This window comes from Pleurodeles waltl, chromosome 10 (assembly GCF_031143425.1).
Source record: "Pleurodeles waltl isolate 20211129_DDA chromosome 10, aPleWal1.hap1.20221129, whole genome shotgun sequence".
In the NCBI taxonomy this organism is placed as follows: domain Eukaryota; kingdom Metazoa; phylum Chordata; class Amphibia; order Caudata; family Salamandridae; genus Pleurodeles; species Pleurodeles waltl.
The window spans coordinates 490,237,834-490,259,471 of record NC_090449.1 but is presented as its reverse complement, the minus strand read 5'-3'; the positions used below and the strand labels follow the sequence as shown (position 1 = coordinate 490,259,471).

The 21,638-nt window shown below is 49.0% G+C and overlaps 1 protein-coding gene across 1 annotated transcript in view; it reads left to right on the top strand.

Annotated features, from left to right (window-relative positions):
• The window catches only part of LOC138261645 (zinc finger protein 502-like), a 131,365-nt gene that overhangs the window by 12,893 nt on the left and 96,834 nt on the right, over positions 1-21,638 (top strand). The window contains exon 2 of the mRNA XM_069210807.1: positions 5,260-5,386. Coding sequence (XP_069066908.1) covers positions 5,260-5,386 — 127 coding nt within the window. The remainder of the gene's footprint in view (positions 1-5,259; positions 5,387-21,638) is intronic.

Below are 21,638 nucleotides of genomic sequence, written 5' to 3'. Positions count from 1 at the left end.
TGCGGAGTTAGAACTCCCAACCCTGCTTGACGCATTGCTTCGAGAGGTGCCCCCACTGGACTAAGGTCCATTAAGGGTCTTGGTGGTTCATTTACTTGTTCTCCAGGGGCCATTATCTGTGGAGTTCCCATAGACCCTCCTCTTATCGCCTTCTGAGTCATCACTCCCTGGTCTCACACACCCGCTTTACCCTGTGCATACAATGGTACTGGTGGACCAACAGTAATGGGTAACGATATAGCGGCAGGTGTCTGACCCGGACCCAGACCTCTTGGAGCCTCAACACCATAGGTCTGTTCCAATGCACCCGGGACAGGTACTAATGGTGGTCCCGCTACAGGGTTGTACCCTGGTATCAACTGTGGTTGTGGTTGAGACATTAATTTTGGAGTTGATTCAATGTGTATTAACTTTGGTTTCGTGTATATCGGGTCTGGCGGCACTATCAAGTTCGTAGTAGTCTCAAGCACTGGAACATCAGGTAGATTCTCTTTATCTGTGGTGGAGGCTGCAACTGTATCGGCATGTCTGGTGCAGTGGGTACACTGATACCATTCTGTATCAAAGTTGTATCACTAGTCTGTACCGTATCAGTAACTCCCTTTTCCTGCGTCTGGTTCCCAGGATCCAAGCTAGTACTTGGAGCACTGTCGCTCACCGCATATGGTGGCGGACGATCATGTAACAATCTATCCATAAATTCCTCATCGTCTGAATCATCTTCCTCTTCCCAGGATCTTTTATTTTCTTTAGATTTGCCTGAGTCTTTGGGAGGTACTGCTGGTAATCAGATATCACACACCAGATATCCTTGAAGCTAAGCCTATCTATGGTCTCTGCCAGTTTGGCCATCATGCACAGTTTAGTAATTAAGGAGGATGCCTATTCAGCACACCATCCAACACACAATTAAAGTCTCTGCCCCATGTGAGTGGTACCCGGACGTATGGCACAAGTTCCCCTTCCACTGTTTCAAAGAGCTCTATATTGTCACTGTTAGGGACATACACATTGAGGAAACAGATCTCCTCTCCATCCAAAGTTCCGTAGACTAGGAAGAAATGCCCCTCTATATCAGCCATAAAGCGGCACAACCTGAAGGGGAGCTGTGGCGGCATCCAGATGGAGACCCCTGTAGCATAGCTTGAGTACATGGAGCAGAAGAGCTGCATCGCCTGTAACATGGTGACCTGTATCCCCAATCTGCACAGGTAGGCATTCGCTCTGTAACGCTTAACAGACATATTCAGACCTTGCACATTCCAGGTCACCATTCTCACGTGTCTTCCCATTGGAATCTCAAGTTATCCCTGCCTGCTTTGTCCCGTGCCGACCAGGGACTCAGCTCGTTATCCCCAAATCCACTGACCTGCACTCTGGCTCCGTAGCTCAGCGCCCAATCAACCTCATGCTGCATAAACCTGTAAAAACATTGTTGCTAAACAACCCCAAAATTCCCCCCTCCACAACCCCGGGTAAACACACAGAACCTGAACGAGTGTCTCCCTAATCAAGAAAACCCCCACCCCAAAAATTTGAAATACGCTGAACCCACTCTTACACAATTGCTGTTGCAGGGGCCAGGAAAACCCAGGCGCGCAGCAAGGTGCGCTCTAGTCAGGAGTCCTAGTCCCAGTAGATCTGCAATCTCCCCTCACAGCCACCCACACACTCAAGCACATTCCAAAATCTAACGATAACAAACAGTGCTAACGGGAGATGGCAAACCCATGCTTCCCCACCTACCCTCAGAGGGCTGCAGCTTTCTCAGGCACAGCGCCCACAGTGTCCTACAATACATAAGGGTGTGTGCGTGTCCATGGAGGCACAGGATTGTTCAGTAGGTTAGGCCTGCTGTCCACAGTTCACAGCAGCCACAGGCCGGGCAGTCCAGGGCTGCCAACACTCAACTCGCCACTTCAGGAGTGTTCAAAGCCAAGTTCATCTCCAAGCACATATCTCCAGGTGTTATGCCTTCTCCATCACAGGTGTGTCCTCATTCATTCCTGAGCCACCCTTGCTTGATGGAGATGACGTCACCCACTCCACCATCGGCGATCTCAAACGTTTCTGGTTCTTGTTTTGTCACCATTGTGATGATCTGCCTTGGCTCTGAAACTGCATCCCCTCAGTGGCGGAGCTGTACTTGGTCCCCACCCCAAACTTCCAACCAGTCCCATAGCTCCTCTAGAGTTGTGAAGAAGTGGGAGTGCCCATCATGTACTACCTAAAGTTTTTCAGGGTAAAGGAGCACATAGGTTAGTCCCATCGCCTTTTTTGTTTGACCCCTCCGAAGGACTGTCATAAATTCTGTACTTGTTGCATATAATTGGGGAAAATACGAATCGTGCAGTTCTTAAAAGCTGGGTCTCCTTCCTTGCAGACCACCTGGAGAACGGCATCTCTCTCCCGGTGATTAAGAATTTTAGCAATCATTGTTCTCAGGGGCACACCCAGTGGCGGGTGAGGCGTTAATGTTATATGAGCACGTTTAACCACAAACACCGGAGATAGTGTGATCCCCGGCAATACACAGTAGATCCATTGTTCCAGGAATTACTTGGGGGCATTCACCTCTGCACCCTCTGGGAATCCCACGAGACTAGGTTACTGCAGCAGGAGCGTCTCTCCGCATCCTCTGCTCTCATCTGCAGAGCGAAGACCAAGGACCTCCTTTTTCAGCATTTTAGATCTGCTTTTCTGCCTCTAGGGAGCGCCGCCCCCCACCTTCCTTAGGTCAACCCACAGTTTGTTCACTTCTGTAGACACTGTCTATTTGTGTCTGGAGCTCCGCACCAGTGGCCTCAATTGCAGCAAGGATCTGTGCGCCTGTGGGGTGCTGTTGTTTGTGCAGTCTGGTTTCACTGTCCGGTGGTGGGTCTCCCCCTGACCCCATACCCGTAAATTGGTCCATCTTGGTTTGGTGACCGCTATGGGGACTCCTGTCCTTGCCCATTCGACAAGAAGTGTGCGGTCAGCCACCAGGCAATTCTGTTGGGAGGTGGTGTTCATGTATGCTAAGGGGACCCAGAGGAATGGTGGCTAACAGGCAGAATTGGGTCCCTCTCCCCCCAAGGACTGTGCACTCCAAGGGGCATATTTATACTCTGTTTGCGCCGAATGTGCCTAAAAGTTTTTGATGCACATTCGCCGCAAACCTTGCCCCATATTTAAACACTGACGCCCGACCCCGCAGACGTCAAAATTCCACTGTGTGCGTCATTTTTTTGGAGTGGGAAACTGCCTTCCGTTAATGATATGCAAGGTAGGCGTTCCTGCCCAAAAAATGACTTTAAGGCCTGTGGGCCTTATTTACACCCCAGTGTCATTTTGACGCACAGGAGGGGGTGGGCCTTAAAAAACAGCGCACGGCCTGTTGTGCGCAGTTTTTTAACACCTGGGTCAGGGCAGGCGTTAAGGGATCTGTGGGCTCTGAAGGAGAGCAGAGGTGCCCTCCTTTGCCCCCAGGGACACCCCCTGCCACCCTCGCCCACCCCTGGAGGACACCCATGGATGGGGGGGACCCATCCCAGGTTAGTAAAGGTAAGTTCAGGTAAGTATTTGTTAAAGTTTTTTTAAAGTGGCATAGGGAGGCCTAATTTGGGCACCCCTACATGCCACTATGCCCAATGACCATGCTCAGGGGACAGAAGTCATTGGGCAAGATGGCATGACTTCTGTCTTTGCGAAGACAGGAGTCATGTCAATGGGAATTGTGCGTCAAAAAAAATGGCACAAGTCCGGTTTGAGGCCTGATTTTTGCCTCAGACCTGACTTGCACCATTTTTGACGCTCAACCCCCATTTTCCCCTACGCCGGCACTGCCTAGTGTGCGTCATTTTTTTTTTACTCAGACCAGTCCGCAGCGCCGGCTAACGTCATTCCTTAAATAAGGCGCCCACATGGCGCGTTGGAATGGCGTTAGCCGGCGGTAAACTTTTTTGACGCACAACTGCGTTGGCGCAGTTGTGCCTCAAAAAGTATAAATATGGCCCCAAGTGTCCAAAGTACACCAAAGGTGGTGGTCCACAATCTGTGGCAGCAGCCACTGTAACCCCCTCACCAGTACTGTGTCACAGGAGTTCCAGATTCCCCTTTCCACAGAGGGGGTGACACTCGCCTTCAGCCGCACTGTGTCTCCGCAGCACTGCTCACGCAGCCTTTGATGTCCAGCACTGGGTATCGCTGCTCCTGTAGTGTAGGAATCTCAGCTGGGCACCCATGGCAGTTGGCTGCATCAACAAGCCAACACGTCGGTGTCACAGTCACGTGCCATCATCAAGCAGGTCCAGTACGCTGTGATCGGCAGGGGCATGGTAGGGGCCCAATCTCAGCACCCAGATCCAAACCAGACCCATCCAACAGCACTTTCTACCATAATACTTGCCGAAAGCAGGCTACTCCATGGCTCCCTTTTGTTTCTGGCCCTCGTTCACCGTGTTCTGCACAAGTTCCACCAAGGCTGGCTGTCAGCAAGGAGGGGGGTGAAACAATCGGTCTGCTCACCGCTCAGGTCCTCGCAGCAGGGATTGGGCATCACCTCAAGAGCAAGCTGCAGACCAGTGCGGCCCCTCTCTGACCCACTCACTGGCACATGGATCTCCTTCAACCGCCAAACCAGCCTCTCTCCCGTCCTCCGTGCTAGGGATCCCAAGTTGGCCCCACAGTAGCAGTGTCACTGCATGGGCCCCAGAGGCCGCAACCTCACTGGAGGCTGCGGCTCACTCTGTGCGTCCCTGTCTAGGGGGTGCTGCCACTGGGCTCAATGTAGTCCCCTGCCCATGCCTAGGTTGGGCACTCCACCTCAGTTCGTCCAGGGTGGTGCTGGAGAAGGCAGCTGCAGGCAGTCGTCTCAAGGCTGCAGCACTCCTTCAGCAGCACTGTCGTTGTCATGCATGGGTAGGGCCGCTCCATGACCTCCCGCTCATCCCCCAGGCGATCCTGGTGCAAAGGACCGACTCCACTCCTTAGGGGACATTAGCCGCTGTCAGAGGCATATAGACTTGCCCCTGTGTGTCCTAGTACCGGCACAACCCTCTGTGTTCACTTGTTCAGCAGCATTGCAGCAGGATGGCTAAGGATATTTCTGGCGGCTGGAATCTCAGGTTCAGAGAAATGATGCAGTATGTCACTTTAAGGTTGTTATTTGTAATTAATGTACATTGTTTATCGATTGTCTTGTCAGGCTGCTTTTAACAAATGGTATTTGTCGCTTATTTCTGCTCATAAAAAAAACACTGCTTATGTCTGTATTTGCAGGTGCCCTTCACATTTGATGATGTGGCAGTTTATTTCTCCCGGGAGGAGTGGAAGGGCCTTGATGACTGGCAGAAGGAGCTGTACAAGAGTGTGATGAAGGACAACTACGAAGTGCTGATCTCCATGGGTAAAAAGTTGTTCCAAGATAAAAGCAACACACAGCGATCTTGTGATAATCTTGCTAAAATGCTGAAGACTATATTTAATCTCTGTTGGTTTTACTCAACCTGGGAACTCTCCACTGTGTCTGGCCCAGCCTTTATTACTCTGTGTTGCTTTTTTCTGTTTCGCCTGCACAGCGCTTGTAAACAAAAAAAAAAAAGCTTAAAACAATCTTAGAGCCTGTCATTACTTACCATTGGTTAGCTTCAACGTCACACTTGTTTCTTCGCTTCTTATTGGTCAGCACCTGCTACTCTCTTCCTGCCTTCTCCTGGGGCTTCAAGTGTTTGTCCTGCTATGGGGCATGTACCAAGTGCAGCTTCCTATCTGCGGCCAGTGTCCCTCCACTGGCCCCAGGCTTCAGAAGGTATTTAATTTAATTTACTTCATGCACTCTTATGACACTGTATGTGTGTGCAGTTCATCCCCCTCTCACCACTGTTGTGTTTATGGTTGCTTTATTTCTCATTTCCCTTCCCCACCTACCGATTGTGTTGCTTGCCTGCCTTCCACTGTCTGTGCTTGTTTTTTGTTTTATTTTTTCAGTTTTATATAGTGCCACCTCGACCCAAAGGTACTGGAGCACTTTTACAGGAGCACCAGTTACATTACATAAGGTCAGATTCAGTAATTGTTCTTGGGCATGGGGAGATTAGGTGATTTGCCCAGACTCACAGGATGTTGAGCCTACGCTGAGACCCAAAGCTGGTTCCTCCATTGTCGGGAGCTCTCGCTGTGATGCCACATCCTCTTTCCCCGGCCTCCCTCCCTTGTATTGCTTGCCCCTTCTACTGTCCACTATGTTGCAGCCTGCCACTCCACCCCTCAAGTCTGGTACAAAAGCTGACAAAGTCTTTGGACTTTGTAAATGTTACTACTGTCAAACTCAACTGTATTCATACTTTTACCATAGAAGGATGAAAGACGTAGCATTTTAATCTGTGACCTACTAAATGTGTAAGAACATCTGCATCAAATGCCTGGCAAGTCAAATAAATTAAAACAATTAGGACTGACTTATCGTCATCCATTGAGATGTAGTACTTGAGGACACAGGGCTTTCTTCGAGGTCATCTGGGATCAGATCTGCTCCACATTCTTTAGTTGGGCCTTTCCTCTATGTAGAGCCCTATATAGGGCTCCATTCCGCTCCCATATGCCAGATGCTTGGTCTGCACCTGCAAATGCTACTTGAAATTATTAATGCTTTTTAGCTTTGTTGCACAGCAGCACCTGCTGCTGTGAAACTTGTCTAAAAAATATTAACAAAATGGAAAGCGGTTTGGCTTTGTGTCTGATTTTAACAACAAAAGAAAAACAAAGAAAAACCGAGTGCTATGTCGTGGTCAATGCTAGTGCTATGCAACATGTCTAAATAAACATTGACAAAGGTGATAGAACTTGCATAGGCAAAATCTGTTGACTTTACTAATGCTTGTTTCTTTCACCAGTGTTTCAGTAGGAATTAATTGTCCTTAAGAACAACTTCTTGTTTTACTTTCAATTCATGGTCATCAACCCTTTCCCTTAGACAGTTCTTATCTGTGGTTATCAGTGGTGTAAAAGAAAATAATAGGGTCCCCCCCAACAGAATGTGAGGAGCGGCGCAGTCTCCCAAATCTCCGATATTCACTGACCTTGGGTTGAATGGGACCTCGTTGAAAGGTTGGGGGGCCCTTGAAGGGTTGGGGTCCCCACTGCATCGCAGGGGTCTGCAGAGGGCTATGTTTCTTACCAACTGGTTGGTTATGTGTAAGGTGCAAGCTACAATATAAAGGCCCTTATTACAACCCTGGCAGTCGGAGATAAAGCGGCGGTAATACCGGCAACAGGCCGGCGGTAAAAAAAAATGGAATTTTGACCACAGTGGAAACCGCCAACACAGACAGCCACTTTAACACATCGACCGCCACGGTGGTAGCAACAAGCACTTGGGGCTAACCGCCAACAGCCAGGCAGAAGACAATGTACCGCCCACAGTTTTACAACAAGCCAATCCACCAGCTTTTCCGGGGCGGTACCAACGCCATCAAAAGCACTTAAGCTGACTTGAACTCTTATCGTCATCCATTGAGATGTAGTACTTCAGGACACAGTGCTTCTTCGTGGTCATCTGGGATCAGATCTGCTTCACATTCTTTAGTTAGGCCTTTCCTCTATGTAGAGCCCTGTATAGGGCTCCATCCCCCTCCCATATGCCACATGCTTGGTCTGCACCTGCAAATGCTACTTTAACTTATTAATGTTTTTTATCTATGTTGCACAGCAGCACCCGCTGCTGTGAAACTTGTCTTAGCTCCAGCCCTTCCCCTGCAGCCTCGGACGGCTGCCCACTGGGGCTGCTGCTGCTGGCAGTGGGGCAGGTGGCGGTGCTGGCGGCGGTGCAGGTGGTGCTGTCAGTAGTGGGGGGAGGCTCCAGCCCTTCCCCTGCAGCCTCGGACGGCTGCCCACTGGGGCTGCTGCTGGCAGTGGTGCAGGTGGTGGTGCTGTCAGTAGTGGGGGGAGGCTCCAGCCCTTCCCACGCAGCCTCGGACGGCTGCCCACTGGGGCTGCTGCTGCTGGTGTAGGTGGCAGTGCTGGCGGCAGTGCAGGTGGCGGTGCTGTCAGTGGCGGGGGAGGCTCCAGCCCTTCCCCCGCAGCCTTGGACGGCTGAAGTGCCATGGCTGGTGTTGTTTCCCCAGATGCTGCTCCAGCACCAGGCACCAGATCCATCCTAACTGTGGCATCTGTGCCTTTTTCCTTGCCCTTGGCAGCTGGTGTTCCCTTCCTGCCCTTGGCAGCTGGTGGTGCCTACTTGATTCTGCCAGCTGGTGTTCCATTCCTGCCCTTGGTAGCTGGTGGTCCCTTTTTGCCCTTGGTAGCTGGTGGTGCCTCCTTGCCCTTGCTAGCTTGTGGTGCCTCCTTGCCTGTGCTAGCTGGTGGTGCCTCCTTGCCCGTGCTAGCTGGTGGTGCATCCTTGCCCTTGCTAGCTGGTGGTGCGTCCTTGTCCTTGCTAGCTGGTGGACACTTCTTGCCCTTGGCAGCTGGTGCAGGCACACTGGCAGTGCTGACGGGTGTCTCCTTGGAGCCTCTCACACCTGCAGTAGCTGCAGAAACTACAGTGGCCGTGGACTGGGTGGCTGAGGTGCTGGCCTGGGTTCTGCCCACCCTGGCCCGAAGTGAAGGACAGGGGAGGAGGAAAGGGGGGGGTGGCAGGGAATAGGTCAAGGGTGGAGAGGAAAAGCCTTTTAGGGACACTGGGGCTGGAAGAGGCTGAAGGTTTGGGAGTGGAGGAAGAGGGAGTGGTAGTAGGAGATGTCTGTCTGCTGTGTTTGGGTGCAGGTGCATGGGCTGGATGCTGTCGTGAGGTGGATGGCTATTGGGTGTCTGAATGCTTGCGTTTGTGTACTTTGGGAGGAGGGGGCACAGACATAGTGGGAGAGGACACAGGGAACGTGTGCATGGATTTGGGGGTGGTGACTCCCAGTGAGGGGCGTGTAATGAGGGAGGGCGGTGCTGGTACAGGGGGTGGCGGCTGTACCTGTAGTTGGGGTGGGCACAGAGGTGTCCGCCACCGCCAGGAGGTGTCACTGTCCGGACTGTCCCCTCCAGTCTCCGCCATGGTGCTTCCTTCGCCCTCCATCCCACTGGTGCCCTCACCGTCGGTGGATTCAGCCTCATGGGGCATGTGGGATGCAGCTCCCTCCGTCACCGGTGCCTCTCCTCCTCTGCCAGATGAAGCTAATGCACACAAGGACAGGGTGACAAAACAAAAAAGTGGGGAAGAGACAGAGGATACACTTGGTCAATGCCAGCAACAACACCACCGTTGGCGATCACAACACACAGGGAACAGCCCTATGCACTAGGCCATGCACTACCAGTTACAATGCTAGTCACCAGGCTCATAGCAGCACACCTGAAACCCACAGGACCCTGCCCAGTAATAGATGCCCACTAGCATTTTTGAGGTTGGAGTGCATCTGAGCCTGCCCATCATGGAACCTATCCTGCCACGTCTTGGCCTAGGAGCACCCATAGACCCACATCCCCCACCCAGATAACACCTCAACACATGCAATTTCATGATTCTGAAACTGTACTCACCCCCTTGTGGCTGCTGTGATGCCTTCAAGCGCCCAACCAACTCCGGATAGGCCACTGCCACAATGCGGAACATCAGGGGGTCAGGGTACAATGGGCACCGCTTCCTCCTTGGGAGGCCATCCACAGCTGGGCCTCAGCTGTCTTCCTTGCCCAGCGGCGCAGGTCCTCTCACCGTTTGCGACAGTGGGTGCTCCGCCTGTCAAAGACCCCCAGGGTCCGCACCTCCTTGGCGACGGCACACCAAATACCCTTTTTCTGATGGGTGCTGACCTGCAGAAAAAGATACATAAGAAAAGGTATTAGTCATACCATCCGGCCTGTTACACTCATGGCCCACCATATCCCTCCCATCCCCTTACGCACAGGCATTGCCCACCATACATGCAGCACTCTGCCCAGAACCCCTCAGCCACCCCCCCACACAAGGCTTACACACACAGCACTCCATAAATTAATGCCCCATGCATTGTGCTCACAGTGTACTCACCTGTTGGTCTGGAGGACCATAAAGTAAACAGTACTGGGGTAGGACCCCATCCACTAGTCTCTACAACTCCTCGGAAGTGAAGGCAGGGGCCCTTTCCCCAGACACTCGAGCCATGGTCGCTTCCAGACACAGGTCACAGTAGCACTTGCAGTGTACGTCCTCTCGTGTTGAAGTTCAAGTAGTAAGTTAGTGAACAGATGGAAAATGGCGGTCACGTCCACGGCGGTGCGTACCGTCACCGCCGGCGTTCGTCACCATTGGCTCCTGGAACCCGTAGGCCACAATGATAACCAATGAGGTGTTGCACGGCGATCTTCGACCACCTCCCGCAACGGCGCACGTCAGCGGAATTACCTCATTTCCACTTGTCCCTCCTCACAGGTCAGGCGGCTGCCATTTCAGGGGGGAGCAGGCCATGGCACCTAACTGCGTCACTGCAGGCATAGGCACATCAACGGACCTACACGTTCACATACTGTTTCTGTAACAAAATGCAAGGCATTTTACTCTGAGTATATCTTTGAATATGACCATCTGCTCACCGCTTCTCACCCTAGAGTTCAACCGCTGAGGATGAATAGGAGATGAAGGCATACCCCATGTACAGACCCCTGGTGCTGTCAGCCCTGATGAAACACATGCGCAGCTACATCTTATTCCCCCAGGTGAAGGATTTGGCCACAGTGAAGGCTGACTTCTATGCACTGGGACATATCCCCAACATCATTGGTGCTATTGATGGTACACATATTGCCTTTGCCGCCGCCCCCCCGGAGAAATGAACAGTTGTTCAGAAATCGAAAGAGCTTTCACTCTCTGAATGTGTAGATAGTGTGCCTGGCGGACCTGTACATCTCCCATGTCAATGCAAAGTATCCTGGGTCTGTGAGGTGCGTGGATGGTGTACGGGTGATGGTGTTCTGTGGCTCTGGTTCTGTGGGTGCTCCTGGCGTGTCTCTCTCTCTGTTGTAAATTGTTTGTAGTGGTAAAGGGTTGTGGGTAATGTGGGTGTGTGTTTTATAGTGGTTTGTGGGTGTGGTGTGTGTATGTGTGTCAGGTGTGCGTAGTTTGAATTGTCCAATGTAGTGTTTTGTTAGTGTGTGTGTATTTTGAGCGCAGCGGTATCTACCGCCCATGGTTTACCGCAGTTGAATGTCTGCAGCGGTGATTCGTGGCTCATAATGCTGTGGGCTTATTTCTGTTGGCGTAGCGGTGTGGGTTTTGGTACCACCAGTTTATCACTGACCTTTGGGCTGGCGGACTTGTGTGTGTGTCTGTATAGTGGCGGATTTCTGTGTGTGGGTCATAATACCCATAGCGGTATACCGCTGTGGTCGCGGTATGTTGCCGGCAGTCAGCATGGCAGTAAGCTGCAATTACCGCCAATGTCATAATGAGGGCCACAGTGTCTTGTGATCTCTGAAACACATCAGTAAAGACGGGTTGAAAATGTTAGTACTATGCAAAGACACCTAAGCTCTCTTTTTGTGCTGTAATTTGTTTGTGTTTATATAGGATTTGTTAAGGTTTTTGTGTGGCACTTCAATTTGATCCCCCTGAAGGAGCATCAGCATTGTCTATCCACATGAAATGGCAAAGCAAGCAATGGCTGTTGCAACAAGTATTACCAATCCCTTACCTCTCTTGTAAATCAAACAAAATCAATTTCACATAGGGTACAATTTCAGGTTCCAAAATTATAGAGAACTCCCTAAAGATATATTTCCAGTAAGGTATTAGAGCAGGGCTTGAAGTGAAGATATACATTCTGTGCATCTAGGAGACCTTGAATTAACATATTTTCTATCTCTTTAAGTGAAACCCCTGTGGAGTGATGTAAGACTCAAGCTAGATCTTTAGCTGATAAAAATATTGGGAACCCTTGTGGGATTATCAAAACAAAATACAAAAGTTTAGATTGAGTAGTCCACAAGTGGTAGTCTAGATTAGTCAAAAAATCTTGACCCTGTAGCTATAGAAGGAAAGTATTTTTTATGATAAATTGTGGGACTTGTTCAAAGGACTTAAAGACACCTCTGTTACATAACTGCTTCACCTATTGAAGTTATGAGTATTTGTAGGGTTCTGTAGCTCCAGCATGAAACGCTTCTAGAAGTGCCTGTTTCTCGTGGAGTGCCACAGCTCTAGTAATGTTAGGGATTAGCAAAAAAAGTTGTATCTTTCCAAGCCTAAAAAATAGACCGTTTTAAATATGACTTCTTTAAAGAAATACAGATCACCGTAGAGAGTGTCACCCACAAACTGAAGCATTCTTTTACCCAACGGCCTCTTGTTGAGCCAAATGTATTCTCCTGCAGGGGCCAGGCATTTTCATGTGAAGGGAGATTTGGAAAGTATATCACTTTCTACTGTTCTCTTCTTTTGGAACCACTCAAACAGAGAAATTGTTTTATTGGGCATCTGAAAAAATGTGATAGAATGTATATGGGCAAGGTGGGGAAATAAATGTAGATATTAGACTCATTTTTACAGAGCTACATGTGGCCATTAGAGAGCCGGGGGAATGGGGGCGGGGGTGATTTTGCCTTTTTCACACTTAGTATACAGTTTGATTTAAAAATGCTCCATAAAGATAATGAAGCATTGCTGTCAAATCCTTAACCAGTGTGATCCCAAGTTAGTTTAATTGATTAACTCACCACTGCACTCTTGCTTACTGTATAAGATCACCTGCTTTTGCCTTCTGTGGCAAAGGACTTCCTCTGCGTTTCTCCTCTTTCAGCACTAAGATGACTCTTGGGAACATTGCTATTGATGCCAGTATCCAAACCTGCCTTAAGCTTGCACTCTGTCATTTCTTGGTGGACTCTAAAGAGCTTTTACCATAGATTACTATGATCCAGTTTATTTCTCTGGCTTCCTCCTCTGAAGCTCAGTTCCAAACAAGAACCGGAACCTTGGTTCATAGGTAACCCACATATGGAGCTTTCACCTTACACTGCTTCATTCCAGAGCATGTATAAGCACAGCTATATGATTACAGCAGTGTGAGGACCATGTTCCAGTATGTTTTGCTGCTTATGAAGCATAAGCCAGAGCAGAACGGAATGACAGTGGCATGGGTGGCTGTGGTATAGAAGTTGCCACACTTCCCACAAGTGCCAAGTGTTAATGTCAACTATAGACTGAATGCTCAAGTGGTAGTGCCACCAAAGCAGTATCCAACAAGTGTAGGGGAAACCCCTACACAAATACAACTACAAAGTTCTTCCGGAGCACCTCACAAATGTCCCCAAAATTGTTCAGTACCACCAAGTACAAATGTTTGGATACATTAGAAGAACACAGTACACTCATAGATTGAGATGTTTGTATTCCAGAAGAAACACAGACAGCCAACACGTGTTTCATCAGGAACTACTTTTTCAAGGCTGCAAAATTAACATCAGAAAAAAAAAAATTAAGTATGTACATAATTGAATATGCAAAAGGTGACCATAAACCAATTCACCTGCACCCCACTGTGCAAACTCAAATGCATCAACAGAGAAGCAGTTACCTCCATATAACATCAGAGCTCATCACACCAAATCTGGTGTGGGTTGTACAGAGGACCTATGACCATAAAGAGAGATGGAAACAGTGGTAAGTTCACCACACCCAAGTGCATAAGTAAACTGAATTGAAACCACACATGCAAAGTGCAGTCATGAGCGGGGCTGTCAACAACAAAAGCCATCAGTTGGGAAAATCGTCTTTATGCACTAGTGCAGAGTCTATCTGTGAGAGCAGTACTTGTAGTGGAGCAGGATTAAAGTCATCTACATGCTCGAGAACACATCTAGCGTGGGGTACAAAGAAAAAATGGGGGGAGATGGGTGAAGCGTATAAGGATAGTCAACATATCGAGGATACATGCAAAAATATATCAGGAGCGTACAATTGTGTGCGCAGGGTAAAATACATACCTGAAAAGATGGGAAAAGCTCCAATTGGTAAGTCTGCAGATTTTTAGAAAAGCCGGGTGTACCGGGTCAGAAGTATGCAGTCGTTCCGCAATGAAAAGAAGGGATGCTGTGATAAGCTCCCAAGTTCTATAAAGTGAAAGCTCAAACACTAAGTATCAAAATTACAATACTTTTGAATGCACGGTAAAGTAAAATGCTAGAGTTAAAACAACCAAACGCAGACTTACCATGCACCTGCAATGTCTAAGGGTGGGCGGTAGCAGTAAGCCTGGCCCCCCATTATGGTAAGTTAAAAAGCAGCTGGTAGTAGACATGAATAAAGAACACCGTTTTCATGCTGGGAACTGCCCGGAAAGAAAAACACAGTGCCATTATAGATTTGTTCATGTAGGAAGGTGGCTTTCTTCTAGCATGGTTACCCCCACCTGTGGCCTGTTTGTCAGTATGTTTTGCCTGTCTCACTGGGATCCTGCTAGCCAGGACCCCAGTGCTCATAGTTTGTGGTCAATGTGTGTGTTGTCAGTATGCTTAACTGTGTCACTGAAGCTCTGCTAACCAGAACTGCAGTGCTTATGCTCTCTCTGATTCCAAATGTGTACTTACATACTGGTAACCCAGTATTCCACTCCAAATTGGCATACTGGACCCCCATTATAAGTCCCTAGTATATGGTACTTAGGTACCCAGGGCAATGGGGTTGCAGGAGATCCTTATGTACAGCAGCATTTCTTTTTCCACCCATAAGGAGCTCATACAAACACTTCTTCAGGACTGCCATTGCAGCCTGAGTGACACAGTGTAAACCCTATTTCACAGCCATTTTCACTGCACCAGGTCACTTATAAGTCACCTATATATCTAACCTTCAGACCCTGAAGGTTAGGTGCATAGTACCTGTGTGTGAGGGCACCCCTGCACTAGCAGAGGTTGCCCCCACGTCGTCCAGGCCCATTTTCCCAGACTTCCTGAGTGCAGGGTCGCCATTATAAGTGTGCACTACATATAGGTCAATACAAATATGTAGCTTCACAGTGGTAACTCTGAATATGGCCATGTGTGGTGTCTAGGAAACAGAAATTGTACCCCCAATCTGATTCTGGTATTGGGGGGCCAATTCCATGCACCCTGGAGGCTCCACCATGGAACCCCAAGTACTGCCATACCAGTCTTCTGAGGTTTACACTGCAGCCTCAGCTACTGCCACCTCACAGACAGGCTTCTGCACTTCTGGTGCTTGGGCAGCCCAATCCGAGGAAGGCAGAAGAATGCATTTCCTTTGGAAGAGGGGTGTTACACCCTCTCCCTTTGGAAATAGGTGTTGCAGCCATGGGAGGGATTTCCTCCCAGAGCCTCTGAAGTGCTTTGAAGGGCACAGATGGTGCTCCTTGCATAATCCAGTGTACACCGGTTCAGGGACCCTCAGCCCCTGCTCTGGCACTAAACTGGACAAGGATAAGGGGAGTGACCACTCCCCTGTCCTTTACCACCCCAGGGGTGGTGCCCAGAGCTCCTCCAGAGTGTCCCTGGGTTTTGCCATCTTGGATTCCAAGGTGTTGGGATACTCTGGGAGCATCTGATTGGCCAATGCCAGCTGGTGATATCAGAGACCCCTCCTGATAGGTCCATACCTGGTTAGGTGACCGGTCCCCCTCTGAGGGCTATTTAGGGTCTCTCCTGTGAGTGTTGTCTCAGATTTGGTTTTGCAAGACTCCTCTGCAACCTCTGCTTCACCTTCTACTGTCGGATCAACTGCAGAACTGCTCCAGGAACTCTACAACTGTAACAAAGTATCCAAGAAGGCTACTGCAACTCTGTAACTTCAGCTCCTGCCAGCAACTGCAACAGTTTCCAGGTCGTGCACGGTCTGAGGGCTGCCTATCTTCATCCTGCACCAGAAGGACCGAAGGAATCTCCAGTGGAATGACGGAGTCACTTCCCTGCTTCAGGAGGCACATCTCTGCAGTGACGACTGGTACTCTGGGTTCCCTTTCCTGATGACGAGCGTGGATCCTGGCACACAGGTGGTGGACCAAAGTGATCCACCATTGCCTTTCCCTTTCGCCTCCATTGTGAGTTGTCCCAGTTTTTTAGAAAGGTTCAGCTACATTTTTTCTTTAAAGATCGACCAGAACCCCCTGTTATTCATGACACAGGCTTGAAGAAACCATCTACCTTCATGCCTCCAACGAGTTCTCTTCCGTGTGAAGTACTAGCTTTTGAAAAAGCAGTCTTGCAGGATCTTGAACAGATCACTCCTAAACGCCCCTTTGTCAACCTCCCCGCCATTGAGTGAGAAGCACTCAAGACTCTATCACTAGACTCCACCATAGTCATAAAACCAGCAGACAAAGGAGGAGCTATAGTTATTATGGACTCTTTTGACTACAGACAGGAATGCCTCCGCCTTCTAAGTGATAGGACCTACTACACACCATTGAACCATGACCCTACCCACTCCTTACAATTACAGATAAGGAGCATGCTCAACGAGGCTAAAGGCAATTCCTGGATTACTCCGAGAGAGGCTGAGTTTCTCGAGAACACGCACCCTCGTGTTCCCTACTTTTACTGCCTCCCCAAAATCCACAAAGGCTCACGTCCACCTCCGGGCCGTCCAATAGTCTCCGGCATTGGTTCGGTCTTGGAACCTTTATCAACTTTTTGTGACTCTTTTTTTCAACCACTAGTCAAGAGTTCAAGCACCTATCTTAAAGACACCAAGGATGTCTTGAACCTCATAGAAACAATCAACTCTACCATCCAGGTCGAGGTATTGATCACATTGGATGTAGAATCTCTATATACCAATATTCCACAGACAGCCACCTTAGAAGTCATTGAGTCTGCCCTTCGCCTACAGCCTTGGGCCTCTTCAACTCCGGTAGACCTCGTTATGCATTGTGAATCCCTGGCAATGACACAAAATTATTTTCAATTTGAGGACACCATATACCATCAAATTAGAGGGACCTCGATGGGCAGTACCTTTGCCCCCAGCCTGGCCTGCCTATATATGTATCAGTTTGAAAAGAATTTCATTCTACCAGTCACAAACCCTTTCTTCAATAACATCAAATTATGGCGACGTTACATAGATGACATTCTCATCATATGGCAAGGCACTGTTCTCAACATTGATTTGTTTACCAGTTGGATCAACACTTTGGATCCCTTTCTGAAATTTACAGCACACGTTTCCACTACACAAGTACCTTTTTTGGATCTTCTGATTCACAACGTGAATGGCAAATTAGTAACAGACACCTTTCACAAGATCACTGACAGGAACAGTCTACTCAGATATGACAGCCATCATCCGAAGGCTCTACGCGACAACCTTCCTTTTGGCCAATTTTTGAGACTACGTAGGAATTGCTCCTCTGTCCAGTCATTTGAAACCCAGGCTTGTGAGTTGAAAGACAAACTCCTACGTCGATGTTATCCCACTAAGATGATCAATTCATCCTATAAAAGAGCCAGAAACAACCATAGAGACGCCCTCTTAGAACAATCTATACGAGATGAACAAACACGACTTACCTGTGTATCTACATACACTCCCCTCTCTAATACTGTCAAAAGACTCATCAATAAAAGGTGGCAAATTCTATTGAGCGGGGAAACACAGATAGCGAGACCCCTCTTTGCATTTAAGAGATCCTCTAACATTAGGGACTTAATTATTCACACACGACCGCAAAGACAGGAGGTTTCTCCAGAGCAGTCCACACTATGGAATCTTCCGCCAGTCTCTGGACACTATCCATGCGGCTCTTGTAATGTGTGTGCATTGACCAAACGGATAGACAGTCTTCAGTTGAAACACTTTGGAGACTGGCGATTGTGAGAAAGTAGCCTCTTTCTAGCCTTGTTACCCCCACTATTGGCCTGTTTGTGAGTGTATGTCAGGGTGTTTTCAGTGTCTCACTGGGATCCTGCTAGCCAGGGCCCAGTGCTCATAGTGAAAACCCTATGTTTTCAGTATGTTTGTTATGTGTCACTGGGACCCTGCTAGTCAGGACCCCAGTGCTCATAAGTTTGTGGCCTATATGTATGTATTCCCTGTGTAGTGCCTAACTGTCTCACTGAGGCTCTGCTAATCAGAACCTCAGTGGTTATGCTCTCTCATTTCTTTCAAATTGTCACTAACAGGCTAGTGACCAATTTTACCAATTTACATTGGCTTACTGGAACACCCTTATAATTCCCTAGTATATGGTACTGAGGTACCCAGGGTATTGGGGTTCCAGGAGATCCCTATGGGCTGCAGCATTTCTTTTGCCACCCATAGGGAGCTCTGACAATTCTTACACAGGCCTGCCACTGCAGCCTGAGTGAAATAACGTCCACGTTATTTCACAGCCATTTTACACTGCACTTAAGTAACTTATAAGTCACCTATATGTCTAACCTTTACCTGGTAAAGGTTAGGTGCAAAGTTACTTAGTGTGAGGGCACCCTGGCACTAGCCAAGGTGCCCCCACATTGTTCAGAGCCAATTCCCTGAACTTTGTGAGTGCGGGGACACCATTACACGCGTGCACTACATATAGGTCACTACCTATATGTAGCTTCACAATGGTAACTCCGAATATGGCCATGTAACATGTCTAAGATCATGGAATTGCCCCCTCTATGCCATCCTGGCATTGTTGGCACAATTCGATGATCCCAGTGATCTGTAGCACATACCCTGGTACTGCCAAACTGCCTTTCCTGGGGTTTCACTGCAGCTGCTGCTGCTGCTGCTGCCAACCCCTCAGACAGGTTTCTGCCCTCCTGGGGTCAAGCCAGGCTTGTCCCAGGATGGCAGAACAAAGGACTTCCTCTGAGAGAGGGTGTTACACCCTCTCCCTTTGGAAAATGGTGTGAAGGCAGGGGAGGAGTAGCCTCCCCCAGCCTCTGGAAATGCTTTCTTGGGCACAGATGTGCCCAATTCTGCATAAGCCAGTCTACACCAGTTCAGGGACCCCTTAGCCCTGCTCTGGCGCGAAACTGGACAAAGGAAAGGGGAGTGACCACTCCCCTGACCTGCACCTCCCCTGGGAGGTGTCCAGAGCTCCTCCAGTGTGCCCCAGACCTCTGCCATCTTGGAAACAGAGGTGCTGCTGGCACACTGGACTGCTCTGAGTGGCCAGTGCCACCAGGTGACGTCAGAGACTCCTTCTGATAGGCTCCTTCAGGTGTTAGTAGCCTATCCTCTCTCCTAAGTAGCCAAACCCTCTTTTCTGGCTATTTAGGGTCTCTGTCTCTGGGGAAACTTTAGATAACGAATGCAAGAGCTCATCCGAGTTCCTCTGCATCTCTCTCTTCACCTTCTGCCAAGGAATCGACTGCTGACCGCGCTGGAAGCCTGCAACACTGCAACAAAGTAGCAAAGACGACTACTGCAACTCTGTAACGCTGATCCTGCCGCCTTCTCGACTGTTTTCCTGGTGGTGCATGCTGTGGGGGTAGTCTGCCTCCTCTCTGCACTAGAAGCTCCGAAGAAATCTCCCGTGGGTCGACGGAATCTTCCCCCTGCAACCGCAGGCACCAAAAAGCTGCATTACCGGTCCCTTGGGTCTCCTCTCAGCACGACGAGCGAGGTCCCTCGAATCCAGCAACTCTGTCCAAGTGACTCCCACAGTCCAGTGACTCTTCAGTCCAAGTTTGGTGGAGGTAAGTCCTTGCTTCACCTCGCTAGACTGCATTGCTGGGAACCGCGACTTTTGCAGCTACTCCAGCCTCCGTGCACTTCTGGCGGAAATCCTTTGTGCACAGTCCAGCCTGGGTCCACGGCACTCTAACCTGCATTGCACGACTTTCTAAGTTGGTCTCCGGCGACGTGGGACTCCTTTGTGTAACTTCGGGTGAGCACCGTTTCACGCATCCTCGTAGTGCCTGTTTCTGGCACTTCTCCGGGTGCTACCTGCTGCTGAGAGGGCTCCTTGTCTTGCTCGACGTCCCCTCTCTCTCCTGGTCCAATTTGCAACCTCCTGGTTCCTCCAGGGCCACAGCAGCGTCCAAAAACGCTAACCGCACGATTTGCAGCTAGCAAGGCTTGTTGGCGTTCTTTCGGCGGGAAAACACTTCTGCACGACTCTCCACGGCGAGAGGGATCCGTCCACCAAAGGGGAAGTCTCTAGCCCTTTTCGTTCCTGCAGAAACCTCAGCTTCTTCTGTCCAGTAGAAGCTTCTTTGCACCCACAGCTGGCATTTCCTGGGCATATGCCCATCTCCGACTTGCTTGTGACTTTTGGACTTGGTCCCCTTGTTCCACAGGTACCCTAGATTGGAAATCCACAGTTGTTGCATTGTTGGTTTGTGTCTTTCCTGCATTATTCCTCTATCACGACTTCTTTGTCCTTAGGGGAACTTTAGTGCACTTTGCACTCACTTTTCAGGGTCTTGGGGAGGGCTAATTTTCTAACTCTCACTATTTTCTAATAGTCCCAGCGACCCTCTACAAGGTCACATAGGTTTGGGGTCCATTCGTGGTTCGCATTCCACTTTTGGAGTATATGGTTTGTGTTGCCCCTATCCCTATGTGTCCCCATTGCATCCTATTGTAACTATACATTGTTTGCACTGTTTTCTAAGACTATACTGCATATTTTTGCTATTGTGTATATATATCTTGTGTATATTTCCTATCCTCTCACTGAGGGTACACTCTAAGATACTTTGGCATATTGTCATAAAAATAAAGTACCTTTATTTTTAGTATAACTGTGTATTGTGTTTTCTTATGATATTGTGCAAGTGACACTTGTGGTACTGTAGTAGCTTCACACGTCTCCTAGTTCAGCCTAAGCTGCTTTGCTAAGCTACCATTATCTATCAGCCTAAGCTGCTAGACACCCTATACACTAATAAGGGATAACTGGGCCTGGTGCAAGGTGCAAATACCCCTTGGTACTCACTACAAGCCAGTCCAGCCTCCTACAGCGATTGACTAAACACACCAATTGTAACACACGGCACTGCATATATTTGATCACATGTCCGTGCGACTTACAGTATGTAGGAATGACAACGAGACCAGTAAAGTTAAGAATTAATGAACACCGTAGCAACATCAGATGCGCACGGATCACGACTAAATTGAGTTCACGTTTTTTAGAAGCAAGACATGGCCCCAATGATCTGTGGTGGACTGTCTTACAAGTACCCAGATACAATGAGAATGACCCCAAATATCTGTTCAGGACTGAGCAGCGGTGGATTTTCCGACTTAAAACAGCTAGGGAGGGTCTCAATGATGATATTCCTTGGTGGACCCTATCTCCTTAACTTTTTTGACTGTACCACGGAGAGAACTATTATGTTTTAGACCACAGACAATATGGCGGTATAATACACCATCTTATAGCGACACTGGGACGACTGCCTCATGTTTTAGATGTCATTACATATAGTAGGAGTTTTTTTTTTCCCTCCCCTTCGACTGGATATTCTTGATGATTTAGACCGACCTACACATAATTGTGAACATGTACCCATATTTTTATTATGAAGTTGTCTCGTTCCTAGATGGCCGCCGCCACAACCAGCCCTCGCGTGAGTCCTTTGTCGATTTTTATTTCGACACCTAACACGACGCGACGTACTGAGGGCTAATCGCCCTAATTAATCGCACACGATTTAAACGCGTCCAGAACACGCGATGCCTGTCATTCAGGGACGCGGCCTGGGGTAGGCGAACGGCAGACGAACACAAGGGTCAAGTAAGT